At 39.4% G+C, this 17,119-nt stretch overlaps 1 protein-coding gene across 1 annotated transcript in view; it reads right to left on the bottom strand.

Moving 5' to 3' along the window:
• LOC106526792 (histone acetyltransferase KAT7) overlaps positions 1–17,119 on the bottom strand; it is a 33,876-nt gene that overhangs the window by 11,917 nt on the left and 4,840 nt on the right. Inside the window, exons 3-11 of the mRNA XM_014021475.1 lie at positions 16,389–16,586; positions 10,480–10,761; positions 10,274–10,356; positions 7,345–7,431; positions 5,055–5,153; positions 4,824–4,934; positions 4,047–4,238; positions 1,438–1,527; positions 1,197–1,337 (exon numbers count right to left, since the gene is read on the bottom strand). Of these exons, the coding sequence (XP_013876929.1) occupies positions 1,197–1,337; positions 1,438–1,527; positions 4,047–4,238; positions 4,824–4,934; positions 5,055–5,153; positions 7,345–7,431; positions 10,274–10,356; positions 10,480–10,761; positions 16,389–16,586 (1,283 nt within the window). The remainder of the gene's footprint in view (positions 1–1,196; positions 1,338–1,437; positions 1,528–4,046; positions 4,239–4,823; positions 4,935–5,054; positions 5,154–7,344; positions 7,432–10,273; positions 10,357–10,479; positions 10,762–16,388; positions 16,587–17,119) is intronic.

Raw genomic sequence — 17,119 nt, 5'->3', positions numbered from 1 at the left:
GGATGATTCAACCACTAGATGTCGCTGAAAACAAAAAAATCCTACACACTGTGCCTTTAAGTGAAGCTTGAGGAAAATAGGCTAGTGTAAGGACATGCAATTTAAGCAAAATAACTTTGAACTTGTTTGGTAGATTTTCAATATTTTATATAATATTTGCACATCCGACCCTTCTTCCTGTAAGAGTGATTTGCAGGAATTCATACGTCTCACAACATGTGCTTAGTTCATCCTTTACTAATGCAGGGCTAATTAATATATCACAAGTGTTACAACAAACTGTTAAAAAGCTGAAAATCATCTTAGCAAATGCTAATCTCGGCTGCTGCTTTATGATTTACAACATTTTTGCGAAGAAACAACTGTATACACACAGTTGCCAATGGTAATTTTATTTATATAGTGCATTTAAAATTAGGTTGATCAGTATGCTTTACAAACCGATTTAAACAAAAAAAAAAAAAAAGAAAATCACCAACAAACAAATCAGACACAAAAAACAGCAAGAACAAAATAGAATAGACAAAAAACAAATTAAACACAAGAAAACTCTGTAACATCTGATGGAACTAAACTCGGTTTATTTAAAATTTGCTTCATTCCTCCTAAATCCTGCAGCTAAAAACCCATAGAAAGAAAAAGAGCTGGGAATTTTTTATTTTCTTTCATTGTTACTGGTTTAATGACTCAAACTAGAGAAAAATGCCTGTCCTATGACAGACGACAGACTAAAACTGAGCTCGCCCAGGACATTTGATAATCCGTAAAAAAAAAAAAAAAAAACTATATCGGCAGAAAGTCACAGAGTTGTTTCTCACCCCAACTACAAAAGCACCATTAGGAAACATCTTCTTGGTGAGTCGCTACAAGGTAAAATTAATTATTTGTTGAGAATCAATTTTAGATACAACCCCACCAAATTTTAGAATATCTAAAATTACCTAAATTATACACAGTTTTGAAGTTTGGTCATTCAGTTGTAGCAGCCATCTTGAATGTTTCTGGCTTCAAAATGTAATCATTTGTAGCTAAACAACAAATGATTACTTTTTAAATTTTCCTAAAATTCATACCGAGATATTCTGAAAAGATGTTGACATAAGAACACACACAGACAGGCGAAAACATTATTGCCTGCCTTTCAGTGGTGGGCAACGATAAAATGAGAGGACTCTGCGCGATGCCCTCAGTGTTACCTTGGAGAAATAACCGACCAGGTGGCATCCTGTGTTGTCAGCTTCAGTCATAACATAGAAGAGAAACGGCTCGACATCGTAATATAACGTCTTGTGGTCCAGGAAGAGTTTTGCAAGCAGACACAGATTCTGGCAATAAATCTAAAAAAAAAATGAAGAACACGAAAAATATTGTAGCAACCTATTTTTCTGCATCTGTGTGAAGGTCGGTCTTAGAGAGAAGGTGGGAAAAGATGCTCACTTTGTTCTTCTTTCCATCCACCTCAAAGACTGAAATGTTTCCCTTCCTGTAGATCTCATCGCCTGGGGGGTGCTTCCACACACACTTAGCCTACAAAAATGGACAAAAACAAAAAAGATCAGAGGAAAAACTTTGAGCAACAAGTTAGTACAATGTCTCACTGGTTTCATGTAGCTGTAATTCCAAAGTGAAAACTATTTGATTCATTATGATCAGATGTATAAGAGTACTTCAGTGAATCAAAACTGGAATAATATAAAGTGTGAGACTGCAAGTGACAGATCAAAATAATCATAAATGAAGAACAGGACTGAAGTATACACATCACATCAGAGTCTACAGCTCTGACCACGTTCATGCTACATAATAATTATTCAAACACTGGTCCAAATCTTCCTACGTTCTTTACTAATACGTACACTACCAGTCAAACGTTTGAACACATCCTCCCATTAAAATGTCCCTATTCTTTTCCTTTTTTTCCTACATTGCTAATCAGCACCGAAGTCAACCAGACTGTGAAGGAACCCATACAGTAAGGAGCATTTAGCAAACCCAAAAGCACCAAACAAACCAAAATACGTTCCAGATTCTAGACCACTCAAAACAGGCACACCTTGCTCTGACCACAGACTCTTGGCGTTTTTGGAACTCCTTCGAGACTGTCGGAAAACCATTCCAGGTGATTACAGAACCTCATGAGGCTGACTGAGTCCTGTTATAGTTGGAACGAACATAGTACCGACCCACAATATAGGGAAAACAGACTGACATAAAAACACTGAATGAAAAAGTGCATCCAAACTTCTGACTGGTAGTTTACTTCAACAGATTAAATCATAAATATGGGGTAGGATGAGAAGAGGCGAGCAAGCAAATAATGTACAGTTTTGAAGCTGTGCACACAAAAAAAAGGGTTTAATTTTCATAAACTTGTCACTCAAAACGCAGATAAATATCTCACAATTCTGAGTTGCCAAGCAGTCTCTAACAGTTGGGGTTGGGCATAATTGTATCATGTGCAATTAACCGTCAGGAAAACATTAATCGATTATTTTCTGGCACTTGACGATTAATACGATTAATGCCACCAGGCAGAGTCCGCTCGCTGCTCCTCTCTGCTTCAAATACAACGAACATTAAAAAAAAGGTTCTGTAATTTATTTATCCATCAACACAATTAAAAAACTGATGTATAGCATAAAGTCTGTAATTTTGACACAATAGCCTAAATGCCATGGTCATTAATGACGTATTTCTGGTAAAATACTTGCCACGCTCCTCCCTTCCACTTCCCGGTTACTGCCTTTGTTTTTAGTGTAAGCTCCTAATAGTACTCCGTGAAAAAGTCACAAAAGTTAAAGCATCTGTGATCTACTGGTATAAAACGTGAGTTCTGTTGTGTGCCGTTGTGTCAACTAACAAGTAGGTACGATAGAGTAGTTAGTTTTTCTCCATTTTCCTCTTGATGAGGAGGAAAGGTGACAGCTATGGATCATAGCTATACACGGAAAACTTAGCTATAAGCTCACGTTTGCATTTGTAATCGGCATTTCTAACCTGAGGATATTCAAGAGCCAGCATCAGAAATGAGAAGACAGAGGTTACAAAAAGGAAATGTACATTTATTCTCTTTTACTGCCAAGGCCGGGAGAGGAAAGACCACCTTCACACGACAGCTAGCAGGAAGCTAACACAGCAGCCGGTACAAAGGTAGGTGTGTGTYCGTGCGCATTTGTGTTATACAGAGTAWGAAATGATTTTAGGCAACTTTGTCATGAGTTTTATGCAAAAGTAAAAACTTGTTAGAGTGTATATTACAGCGTAAACAAAACACAAGTGACGAGCCGAAGAACCTCCGTCTGATAATCATTACGTTTTCAGTTCACTAACGTCGGGGAAAACGATCCAAACCATACAAGTAGCCCATCAATTTAAAGTCCAGACTCTGCTCTTTCCAACAATATAAGTGTCACAGCTCTACGTGAAAAATTCACAAAACAAGAAGCCATAGAATAGAAAAAAAGGCTAAATTCTGGAACCATAAACACGAACGTCTTTCCTTTGTTTTTATGGCTTTAATCCACTTTTGGAGTGATTTTTTTTCCACTTGGCTGGACCTGTACATCTCCTGTGTTAATGTTGGTACATGTAATATGCTAATTCTGTACTGTGGAGATCATTAAGAGTCATTGTTGGGTGAAAAAAATCTTTCGCTAACACTGTGTTGACCGTGAACCAGAAGTGATTGGAGTGGCCCCAAGTGCTGGACCGGATGTCCGTGGCATATAGGCTATTTGGAACAGATTTTTACAAAGAGCAAATCTTTCCCACTAAATTGGTCATGTGACTAGGACATAAGGGTGTCCAGGGACTCCAGCGGATTAATGGACAAATTAATCGTTATTGGCTAAATACCACAATTAATCGTAATTAATTTTTTTGCCACTATTGCCCAACCCTACTAACAGTCACAAGCCAGTGAGATATCACCCCAATGAATAAGGGCTACCAGGAAACTGCAGGAGGTCAGATTAAAAATTTCAAACCTTGAACATCCCACAGAACTATTAGTTTAATGTACACAATGACCCCAAAAAGCACCGTACCATGTGCCTGCGCAGAATGGTCTGACTTTTTATGTACTTCAGGCAGAATTCGCACATGTAGAGCCTCCCCAGGCGGGCGTACTCCTCCGGGTATGGAGAGTGGTACCAGGTGTCCAGCTCGAAACGCCCAAACACAATGGTTTTTATCATGTTGCCGCCCTCCGACACCTGGCCGGCGAGGCGAAGCTTCTCCTGCAGAGCCGGAAGAGGAGAGACAGGAAGACGAGGCAAGGACAGGGCGAGAAGAGAGGACAAGCAAGCAGGTGGATGGGTGACAGGAGAAAGAAGAGGGGACATCAATTATTAACAGAAGAAGTTTGTGTGAGCTAAACAGCATGCTTGAACCAAGCAGAAACCAGAAATGTTGACAAGAAAAAGGAAAAATGAAGCACTAATAAGAAACAACTTTGAATGGAAGAATAAAATGATTTTTCTGTCAGAAAGTGGCACATCTACAAAGATTTTATGTTAGTGGAAAATACAAAAGGTAAGATTAATCTCTTGGAAACATAACACAAAGCTGAAGGTACATCTACTGTACATGAATTCCCTCAGAACTGAAGGGTTAAAGCAAACAGAGTGACATGAAGTGATTGTCCAAACTACCAAAACTAGCTCAGACTTCTCCTGTGGCTGTGGAGGAGGGTTTGCAGACTGAAAGAGAGAAAAAGAGTGGTAAGCTAGAAAAAGGAGGGAGGGAGGGAGGGAGAGGGGGCACAAAGAAAAGAAAAAGAAAAAGCGGAAAAGAGGGAGGTGAGGATGAGTTTTCTCTCTTACAAGGTCATCCGAGGCACGTGCCTGCGCTTTCCTGAACAGCTCGAGGTCGTAGTCACTGGTGATGTTCTCCAGCAGAGGCTCCCGGCTCGTCCCGTGGCTTTCACGGTGTTCCTGGGAAAAATCAGGAATTAAATATTGAGGTGTTTAAAATGTAATTTGAGGCAGAGAGAGTGAGAAAGTGAGAGAGAGTGAGAGAGAGAGAGAGAGAGATATCAGTTCATATGATCTCACCATACACTTTTCCTTCTGCTCCTTATTGAGGCCAGAGTTCCTCTTCCTCCTGAGCTCGGTGACCTTCTCCTTGTAGCGCTGCTGACGATCTGTAGGGGCCTGAGGGACCACCCAGATACAAACACATAAACACTGATGCCTGTGTGATCGAAATGTTTGAAGCACCTCATCTTTTATAAAGTGCAAATGTCTCTTGTTTAAATGTCTGGTGATAAAAAGCCTTATTTAACTACGTTTTCCAACAATTTTAACACCAAATGGGTTGTTCAGGCATTTTGAAGTGAGGCTCTGTCCAAAGGTTTTAAATAATTAATAATATATTACAGTCAAGGGAAAAAAAGGCCACCCTCTTTCAGTTCCTGTGTTTTCTGTTTCAGGACATAAAATATTAAGAAGTGTACAGAATAGTGTTGTGAATCTCTGGTCTGTGACTGATATAATCTACGTCTTGATACAATGCCCAGAATATGATTTACTAAAGATAACACAAGCAGCAGAAATTGATACAATGCAATATTATTCAGCCCTATTTATCACATAGTATACCATAGTGATGCAGTTCAGCCTCAAATTACAATAAAATACGATCTGATTCAACACATTGTGAATCATTTCAATAAATTACAACAAAGCAAAAGAACTGTCTTATTTCACGTTCTGAGATCAACTATTCCTACAAAATAAAATATGTCCTCTCATAAACAGGCCACGTTTTAAACCTCCTGCTGCCCTTGGGTTTAAAAGACACGAAGCGCTACTCTAAACACTGAGTTATTTTGACCCAAGGGCAGCAGGATAGATAAAATCACAAAACATTTTCAGAAATCCTTGCTAACACTTAATAACACAAAAATGAGAGTCAAACGAAATGAATAAACCGACCAGCAGCAGATGTGTTTAAGGCTCTTTAAAGGGATCCTCGATTAGTTGTAACATTAGATTTTATTTCATAAACATTTATTTTAACTGTAAAATAAAGACTGCAAAAATACTGTAGGACGTTTAGTTTTTATAATTTTTTAAAATATATTTTAACACGGACGGGGCCATTTTATTTACATGCAAAGCATTCTGGGTAAATGATGACATGGATAGGTCCTCGGTGTGAGCGAGCTATATCCACCCTGAAGGTTAATCTTGGACAATATCTGATGATTGACTCTTTTAAATGAAACCAGAGAGCGTTGACAGAGAGGAGAAGGTAGAAATGACTCAGTCTGTAACTGAAAATATGGATGGAGGACAACAGAGCTGCTTCATGGAAGAAGAACCTCAGCTTAGCCTCTGTTAGCCTTTGCGGTAGCACCGACGCTATATTGCCTTATATGTATTAGCTCATCGCTAGTGCAACAAACAAGCTAAACTGAGGTCCTTCATCCATATTTTCAGTTGCAGGCTGAGTCATTTTTGCGCTCCCCTTTCTGTCAGTGATGAGAGAATGTGTAGTGCTGAGCTAATACATATACTGTATATGGTGATGGCATCGGCAACTATCATAATTTTCATTATATAACATACATAAAATACAGTTTACTATGCAAGAAATGAAGAATGATTAAATATTTGTAGCATCTGAAGTACATAGTGACTAATGAAAGATAAAATAACGGCTGATAATATTTATTATTACTGTAGGTTATGACTTTTGTACTTTAGACATTCATTTTGTGGCACTTTTTTATGTCCTATGTCTTATGTTTTTTTTTCAGACAACCAGATTGTGATAGAAATCTCTTGTACTGGTGTACATCACTGAGATTCTCATAGMGTCACTTCACAAAAAAATATCTTCTGGTTCTGGTTTTAAGGTACTTTTTAAAAGAAATATCACATTTTCTCTGTTGACTCATGAGAACTTCCTCTGTCAGCTGAGCTCAACAGGTACATCAGATTCACTGCTTTTTTGACCAAACTTACACGATAGTTCTTCATCACTTTCACTCTGACCCTGCTACACTGACAAACAGCAGTGTGTACGGGTTTTTCCTACAACGTGTGGACAATTTTCCTAAAAAAAAGCTGCCTCGTGGGGACCGAAGTGAATTGTGGGGACCACTGCCAGGTCCCCACGGGTCCAAATGCAAATTACAGGTGTGGGGTTTGGTTTAGGACCAAGGTTTAGGTTAGTTTTAGGGTCAGGTAAGGTACCTGTGAGGTTAATTTTAGAGTATATGGTCAGCGTTAGGCTATAAAGTCTAAAAAACATGAATGGAAGTCAATGGAAGGTCCCCACGGGGTCAAGAACACACATGTGTGTGTGTGTGTGTGTATGAGGGAGTGTCTTTGTTACCTGGTTTCTTGTGGCATGCCTGTTTTCATCCTGCCGATGCGACAGCGCTCGCTCCTCTGCTTGTTTGTCGCGCGTCGTAACTTTGCCCTGTTGAAACATCAACGCTGTCTGTAAGCAACAACTCAGAAACTGCCCTGCAGCACAAACATCACAGCAGCCTCCCCCGTGTTTCAGCAGCTTGACTATTTACATTTTCTAGTCTGGATGCTTTCACTTTAGTTTATTGTGCTGTCATACGGGAGACAGATTCTTCTAATATTACAGGAAATATAACAAAATGTACACGGATGTAATTCTGCCTGTTTTATTCTAAGGTCACTGACAGCTGTCAGAAAACAAAACCGGTAAATTTTTGTAGGAATTAAAAAGCAAGGAGGCCGTGAACGGTGGACGGAGAAGATATAACAAATAAAAAATGGCCAAAAACAAAAGTATTAATAACAACAACAAAAACAACAACAACATAGAGCTGGGCGGTATGGCCAAAGTTTTATATCACAGTATTTTCGACATTTACACCGGTTTGACGGTATTTTTCTTTTCATCACAGGTGAGCTGATAATAAAATGTAAAAACACTGCTTATTAACCTTTTTTTACTGTACCTCTGTCTGTGTTGCTGTTTCCCTCTGTGTCTTTTCTCCTCCTGGTCGTAGACAGTAGTCACGCATTTTGGTCCGATCGTGAAGGAGGAGGGTTAAGAAAAGTTTATGATCGGGTCTATTGTTTTATGTTATTTAATAAAAATTATCAGCACGACTCACCTTGCACATCAGTCATTTCCAATTCCATTACAAACTACTTTCCCTGGGCTGTTCACAATAGAACCACGTTAAGTCTCCATCAGCATAACGTCTCCATATTAACATCGCGCATTAAATCTAACTGTGCACGTCACTGAAGAGGTGTTTACTACATTCAGCGACGGCGAAAACGGGATGTTTTTTAACGTTAGTCAATATAAGCAGCGAAATCGCCACCTGCCTCTGAAGCTGCTCAACAATAACATTAGCATGCTAACGCACATAGCGGTGCTGCGAGGAAAACTGTCCCCCGGGAAACAGCTCATTGGCGGCCGCAACGAAACGTTCCGCACATGTTCAGGCTATTTAAAACGGAATGTCCAGTATTCAGAAAATTCATATCATAACAAAAATAAAAACCAGTATTCGGTACAAAACGGTATACCGCCCAGTACTATAACAACAAAAAATACAACAACAACAACAATAATCCATCCATTATCTATACCCATTTATTCCTTTTTTAGGGTCATGGGGGTCACTGGTGCCCATATCCAGCAGTCACAGTGCGAGGGGCGGGGTACACCCTGGACAGGTCGCAAGTCCATCACAGGGCCACACAGAGATACAAATAAGACCGACGACCATTCACTCTCTCACTCACACCTAGGGACAATTTAGAGTTACAAATTAACCTAACAGTCATGTTTTTGGTTTGTGGGAGGAAGCTGGAGTGCCTGGAGAAAACCCACGCATGCACAGAGAGAACATGCGAACTCTGCCCAGAAAGGCCCCCGGGCCAACAGGAAGATAATTAAATYTTACTCTGAAGTAACTATGCTTTATCTGATGCAGTGTTTAGATAGTATTTCCTCTGTGTCTTTTATTACATACCACTTAATAAAGTGCAGTCAAATAAAGCATGAATTGGTCACGAGTTATTGACATATTAATTTTCTCATTCGCTGTTCTTTCCCCAAACATCTTTGCTAAATTGTCAACAGTATTTATATGTACTGATACATCTCTAGTAAAAAAAAAATAAAGCTCCTTACTTCCAGTTTTGAAGAGAAATTTTTGAGCTACAATGAAAGTGAATGAGTTTGAATTTGTGTATTCTGAGGGTGTCTGTGAAAAACAAAAACAAAAGTCCTATAGAAGAGATAGACAGACTTGAGAAAAGAAGACAATGCTTTTGTTTTGATTAGGGGTGCAACAATACATGCATCTATATCGAACCGTTCAATACACACGTGTATCAAACAATATAGATTTTTAAAATTTATTTTATCAAGTTGTCTTCTGAAGATGCTCTGTGTTGAAGGCTCAGAGGATCTGTGTTCGACTACTCCACCTAGGCTTAATTGTGGAGCACAGATCCACTGAGAAACTTGCTGTTTCAACATTTAATTTAAAAGCTGTACTTTTGAGGATAAACTCATGTTCATAATTAATTTCAATAAACTACAAGTCAGGAAGGGCATGGACATTTCTCTTTTTTGTATTGAAAAAATATTGAATCGTGAGACTAAAGTATCAAATCGAATTGTGAGTTTTCTGTGTCGTTGCACCCCTAGTTTTGATATGTAAACTGTGAAAGAAGTGTAAGGTTTGTGAACCTAAGATATCTTTGTCAGCAAAAATTTAGCAACATTTAGACAACTTAAACTAAGTTGAAGTTGTGGTAATACCAAAATGCCAGTTCAGTCACATAAAGCCCAACTTCCTGTGACCCATTTAAACTGTGAATGATGTTTCTGATGTAAAATGAGCTCCAAACAAAGCTGAGTTTCCTCATTTGTTTCGCCAAAATCTAGTGTGTAGAAGGCTTTGCAAGGTTTTTCTTTTTTTTTTTATCTTTTCACATTTTGTCTAAACCATAAAAAGTTGTGCTACAAAAAGTCAAAGCACATTATCCCCAGTTGAGCCCAATGTTTTGATTCATATCAATGTTTTCTTTTATTTTCAAAAGTTGCAGTAAAAGCAGTGAATAGAAAATCACAGCGGAACAATAATGAAAAAGCAAAAAGAGCGGTTTGGTGGCATGTTTTGGCACAGAGAACAGACAACATGTAAAACTGTCCTGGCTGTTTGAAAACAGCCTGCAGTCTCCTAGTTTCACACTCCCCTCCAAAACTGGAACCCTCACTGAGTTATCTGAAAGTGTTTGAGTGGGTGTGTGTATACCTTGCATTCATCAGCGGAGAGGTTATGGTACAGAGGACACCCTGATATGGAGAAATGTCTCTCATGTCTCCCTGTTAGATGACCTGAGGGGAGGAGGACAGAAAGGGAAGACAATAAGAAAACAGCTGGTCTAAGAAGCATAACGTGATTTGGTTAAAAATAAAAATAAAACTAAAAAAGTGTCAGGGTGGTGTGTGTGCCCTCACCCAGTGAGTTACATCCTGGTGTTGGACACTTCATGTTGAAGTTGTAACTTTCATGAAAGCGCCGTCGTTTGGGTCGGTGGGAGAGGTCGTGGGCGGCTGCCTCTTTGAGTGACAGCTCTTTGGCCAACCTCTCGTCCTCCTCTTGTGAAACTACAACGTCGTTGCTTGAAGATACGTGGTCGTTGCTCGGGCTGGAAGCCTCTATGTCTGACTCTGAGGACAGCGCGTTGCCCGTTGGGGTGCGAGGTGGGGTCTCGTCTCGGTCTGCCCCTCGCTTTATGTCTGCCAAGTCATTTTTGAGACAAAGAGTCAAAGTGACCGTTTTCCACACATATTCACCTGCCTCTTGTGAGATTAAACCATCTCTCAGGTCCTGTGCTCCCCTCAGGGTTATTTAAAAACAAATCTCTGCAGACCACACATATAACTTCCACAGATAAAATTAACCCCACCCTCAGCAGCTGCAGCCGGCAGATAAATCCAATAATGAAAAATCATGTTACGGCAGAAGAAGGCCAGGGAGATGTGAGAACCTGGCAGGTGAATGAACGGACATATTTCAACCATTTCCTTGGCTGCCTCCATCAGTCACACTGAGCTATGCAGCATCTCAGCCCAGGACAGGGTGTGGCGTGAGCAGGAACACCAGCCGGCACAGAAATATGATGCAACATCCCCTAATAATTATAGATTTGCCACTCTACCAACCCAGGAAGCTGGCTGTCAACTCAGTAAGGCAAAGAAGTGATATTGAGCAAGGTTATGTTGAGAGCTAAATGACCAAACATCCAACATGGATTTACAGCCATTCTTTTATGGAAACACAAAGATCTTTCACAAATAAAGCCACAGTCAAGTATTAGAAACACTATATTTCAGTTACAAGATGGAAGGAAAAGAAAAGAAGACTATTTGGTTCTAACAAGGTCCCAAAATGGGGTGATCTCAACAGTGCATCCAAAATGAATCCAAGTCATTATTTATTTACCAAAACACTAAAGCAGTTATAGAAGCACAGGGTATACAGCTCAATAAAACTTTAATTTGGAAAAATAGTTTAATTCAGACCTGCTGATGAGCTAAAAGTCTTTATGAGTGTGGCTAAGATCAAAAAGGCCATCTTTACACAACTAATGACATTTTTCCATTTTCCTTAAAAAGTATGTCCCAACATGTAAAGGTTTATATACAGTAGTTCTCAGGTACCATAAGGATGRGAGAGCTCACCCATCATGTTCACATTGTATTCACCGATAAATGTAGAACTTGGTAGCAAATCATTATGTCACCCATTTTTTATAATAATATTGTGATACTAACTCTCTTGTAACAGGACAAGTTCACCTCTGTATGGTTATGGTGAGTGGGAATGGATAAAGAACCCATATGAATGGGGGCCTCACAAGTGGGCCGATTGCTCTCCCCAAAAACACGCTGAGTTTTAATCAAACCGTTGCACCCCTTGGGTGGACACCAGGTTAGAAACACTCAGTGTTCTGAGCTTCTCAGGATCCATGAAGGGTTTCCAAGAATTATTTTCCTTTGACCACTACTTAGGCAGTGGCCTAAGTAGTGCAAAGAAGTCTCAATGCCATAGGCATCACACACTGTCATCARCATTTTGTGGTAGTTGAGCAGATTGTGCCCAGTTAGGACTCCAACCAGTGTGCTTAGGGTTTTCCTTGTCAGGGAGATGAGAGCTTTCCCAAACCTTAGATTTGGTCCGTTAATCCGTTCCCGTGCCTGTCTACAGTCCATCAGCTCCCTRCAGAGGACTGAGTGTTAACGTCTGATCCAGGCCTGTATGGCAGTCCTACAGACTGTTGTTGAGGTACCTACAGGAGGCTCTGGTCCTCTGAAGTGAGCCCGACTACCAGTTCTCTCATTACCATAAATGCCAGTATGTCCTGGTACCCATTTAACAGTAACTGTTATCTCTCCCCAGTTGGGTGACTGCTTTGGCACACTCCCAAGCCAGTAATGATGTAACGTGTGGCCCCGTATGTTATAATGATGATGTCATAGCGTCTTTGAAGAAAGCATTAGGCCCTGCATTGATGAAAAGTTTGGCTCCCTCTTTGAAAAATAGAATTGAATTCCTGCTCAAAGGAAAAGCAGGACAGATTTTTGCCCCCTCAACTCTCTCTATGGGGACAAATTAAATAAATTAAAAAAAAACACTGAATGATTTTCTTCATTCCTTATATCTAGATCAGAGTTTCTCAAACTGGGGGCCCAGGACCCCCAGGGGTCCATGAGCCGTGTCTCAGGGGTCCTTGAAAAATTTCAATAAATTGTTAATTTGGGTTTTTATTTTAAAAAATGCATTCGTGAAACAATGCACTAATAAAACAAACATACTAAACCAAACAAAAAATAATATTACCATGGTATTTAGGAGTTAAAATCAACAGTAAACTACTGTATTTTCCATTAACAGCATGGGGTTTATGAGGGGGTCCCTGGAAAATTTTCACCCTTGTAAGGGGTCCCCAGACCCAAAAAGTCTGAGAACCCCTGATCTAGATTATGAACATCAGGTTGGTGATTCAGGGCTAGCAAATATACTGTACACTGTATTCCAAATTATTGGGCAAATTATGTTTTTCTCTGATGGTCTTAAATAGTTGATGTAAATGACAGTCAGCATTATTTTCAAGTCATCAGCCGTTAAAAGTATAACTCAAATGTTACTGGAAAAACCTCCCAATGATACGGTTACAAATTATTACGCAACAGAGTTTCCAAACATTTTATGGGTTGTAAAGAACTGACAAGGTTGTGAAAATGCCACAGTGCCTTGCAAAAGTATTCACCCTTTTGGCAATTTTCGTGTTTGCCACCTCAAAACCTAAAATTAAAATTGATTATTTGAGGGTTGGAGTCATTTCATTTACAGAAAATGCCTACAACTTTGAATATTGGATATTGTGAACCAAACAATAAGACAACATTACCAAAAACGAATACTGGGTGAATACTTTTTGAAGGCACTGTACAGTGGTTTGCAAAAGTATTCATACCCCTTGAACTTTTCCATATTTTGTCACATTACAACCACAAACATAAATATATTTCACTGGAATTTAATGTGAAAGACCAACACAAAGTGGTATACAATTGTGAAGTGGAAGCAAAATTTTACATGAATCAAAACATTTTTTACAAATAAAAAACTGAAAAGTGCGATGTGCAAAATTATTCAGCCCCCTTTTCCCTGAGTGCAACCAATTGCATTCAGAAGTTGCCTGATGACTGCTAATGACTCAAAAGGGTRCACCTGTGTGTAATCTAATCTCAGTACAAATACAGCTGCTCCGTGACGGCCTCAGATGTTGGTTAAGAGAATATTGGGGAGCAAACAGCATCATGAAGTCCAAAGAACACACCAGACAGGTTAGGAATATGGTTTTGGAGAAGTTTAAAGCAGGCTTAGGTTATAAAAAGATTTCCCAAGCTTTGAACATCTCACGGAGCACTGTTCAATCCATCATCCGGAAATGGAAAGAGTATGGCACCACAGTAAACCTGCCAAGACAAGGCCGTCCACCTAAACTTACAGGCCGAACAAGGAGATCACTGATCAGAGAGGCAGCCAAGAGGCCCATGGTGACTCTGGATGAAATGCAAAGAGCCACAGCTCAGGCGGGGGAAACTGTCCACAGGACAACAATTAGTCGTGCACTACACAAATGTGGTCTTTATGGAAGAGTGGCAAGGAGAAAGCCATTGTTAAAAGAAAACCATAAGAAGTCCCGTTTGCAGTTTGCCAGAAGCCATGTTGAGGACACAGCAAACATGTGGAAGAAGGTGCTTTGGTCAGACGAGACCAAAATTGAACTTTTTGGCCACAATGCAAAATGCTATGTGTGGCGGAGAAAGAACACTGCACATCACTCTGAAAACACCATCCCCACTGTCAAATATGGTGGTGGCAGCATCATGCTCTGGGGGTGCTTCTCTTCAGCAGGGACCGGGAAGTTGGTCAAAGTTGATGGGAAGATGGATGGAGCCAAATACAGGGCAATCTTGGAAGAAAACCTGTTGGAGTCAGCAAAAGATTTGAGACTGGGGCGGAGGTTCACCTTCCAGCAGGACAACGACCCTAAACATAAAGCCAAAGCTACAATGGAGTGGTTTAAAAAAAAGAATATTCATGTGTTAGAATGGCCCAGTCAAAGTCCAGACCTAAACCCAATTGAGAATTTGTGGCAAGATCTCAAAACTGCTGTTCACAAACGCTCTCCATCCAATCTGACTATGCTTGAGCTGTTTTGCAAGGAGGAATGGGCAAGAATTGCAGTCACTAGATGTGCAAAGCTGGTGGAGACATACCCTAAAAGACTTGCAGCTGTAATTGCAGCAAAAGGTGGCTCCACAAAGTATTGACTCAGGGGGGCTGAATAATTTTGCACATCGCACTTTTCAGTTTTTTATTTGTAAAAAATGTTTTGATTCATGTAAAATTTTGCTTCCACTTCACAATTGTATACCACTTTGTGTTGGTCTTTCACATTAAATTCCAGTGAAATATATTTATGTTTGTGGTTGTAATGTGACAAAATATGGAAAAGTTCAAGGGGTATGAATACTTTTGCAAACCACTGTATATACAATTTGAATAATATTTTGTGATACAAATTAAACCAGTGAGGTCAGCTGAATAAAATGAATTCAATAGTGTCTAATTTTCAACAAATTTTGTATCATATTGTATGTTATGTTAAACTTTTTTTATTCTCCAGATGTTAGTTTATTTTACTGAGTGTACCTGGTGTGTCCTGGTAGTATTTGTACTTTTTCACTGAACTCTCTGTACCAGTTGATTTTAAACACATCACAGATTATATGTTACGTTGTTAAGTAGCAGCAACATAATTTCTGAATGAGTAGCTCTCTGTGTGTACTGTGACAACACCACAACACTAACGTCCAAGACAAATCTCCTCTGTGAAAAATAAGATATTTTGTTTGTAATCTAAAAAAATCTCCATTTACTGTTTTATAAACCTTTGAACTGCCATTTATTTCAGATTAAGAATATATTTATACAAAACATTATGGTTATTTTTATGAATCGTATTTACTTCCACCATTATGGTGCACACACAGGAATTTGGAACTAATGTGAAAATGACAGTGGTAAAGGTTTAAATAATGCAGTTCACATAAATCACTGTTTCTCCAAACTGAGGGCACTCAAAGAGCTATTTACTTCAGATAATAAAAGAATTGTTCATAACCTTMTCTGTAGAACCACACTTAAAGAAATGCTGGAATATAATGTACCTTTTAAACGAGCCGTGCAAAAATGATGATCTGTTGTTAAATTAATCTCAACACAATGTGATGTCATGTCTTGTTGTTGTTTTTTTTCCCTTAGGTCATCTTTACCTAATTTTAGAACCCTGTAAGAAAAAGGTGAAGAACAGCAGATTTGAAAGATGTARTTTCTTTTCAAATCCAATCTGTACGAATGTTCCATCACCTCCTGTAGTGTGTAAAGTTGAATAACAATTCCAGCTTTCATCGAAGAACTTCACTTCCACTGATWTAACACAAGTCTAAGTTCTCAGCCGACATGTAATAGTCTGCTTTATAATCTGGGACACGTTGTGTTCCTGTGATCCAACCTCAGCTTCACCTAAATGTAAGACAGAAACACAAAGATCCTGCTTTGCTTCACAACTTCACCTTTGTGTTGTTTTCTTTTCTACTTTTTTTCCCCAGCTTTAACATGAAACTCTCTGTTAGGCTGTTGCCTCTCCCCGTTCTCTCAGTTTGTTTTTCATGTTATCCCAGATCTTCAGGAAGATAGTGAAAACACAGAACTTTTTTACCTGTGGTACAGAATTAGAAAAGAGTTTTGGTCAATTATAAACAGAGTTTAAAAGCACTAGCAGCCTCACCGTTGGCTTCAGTATCAGAGCCCGATGACCTGCTCTGCCGCAGTGGATATTTTTTTGCTGTGGTGTTTGCCACCCCCTGTTGGCTGCGAGTGACCCTGCGCCCGGAGGAGAAAACGGACGCGGCCACGGCTGCTGTGGACTCTGCCGCTGAATCGTGTCCTTCATCGGGACCCCCGGTAGCAYGAGAACTGCAGTTTTCTACAGGGCAGAAGAAAACGTTGGTTCCTGGAGCCTCTCATCTACTGTTGCAGTTCCAGTGGGTTAGAAATGTTCATCCTCTTGGTTCTCTCTCCATTATGGACTTTTAATTTAATTTAAGTAATTAAAAATAATGTGCAAAAAATATTTTAGAGTAAAAAAGTTTTAAGTGAGAGTTTTTAATCAAGTCAGTACTTTGTAGAAACACTTTCTGCAGACGTTAAAAAAATCAAGTCCCTTCAGGTACGCCTCCATGAGTTTGACCCATCTAACCACTGGAATTTTTGTCTATTCTTCACTATCAAACTGCTCCAACTCCTTAAACGGTTCCCCGGTTACTTGTAACATTAGACATTATTGGATAAACCTTTACTGTATTTGTGACCCATCACATCAAAACGAGGATTTAGTCCAAAAGTGGAATGTGGAAAAATAGGCAGATATAGGCTTTTGATTTAAATGTATGCAAAAATTGCATTTCGGCAAAATATAATGAATTAATGCCTAATCAATGTATCAATTGAATGAACTAT

Source organism: Austrofundulus limnaeus, unplaced genomic scaffold (genome assembly GCF_001266775.1).
Source record: "Austrofundulus limnaeus strain Quisiro unplaced genomic scaffold, Austrofundulus_limnaeus-1.0 Scaffold294, whole genome shotgun sequence".
Taxonomy (NCBI): Eukaryota; Metazoa; Chordata; class Actinopteri; order Cyprinodontiformes; family Rivulidae; genus Austrofundulus; species Austrofundulus limnaeus.
Note: the sequence above shows the minus strand (reverse complement) of the source record. Positions and strands in the feature narration are given on the sequence as shown.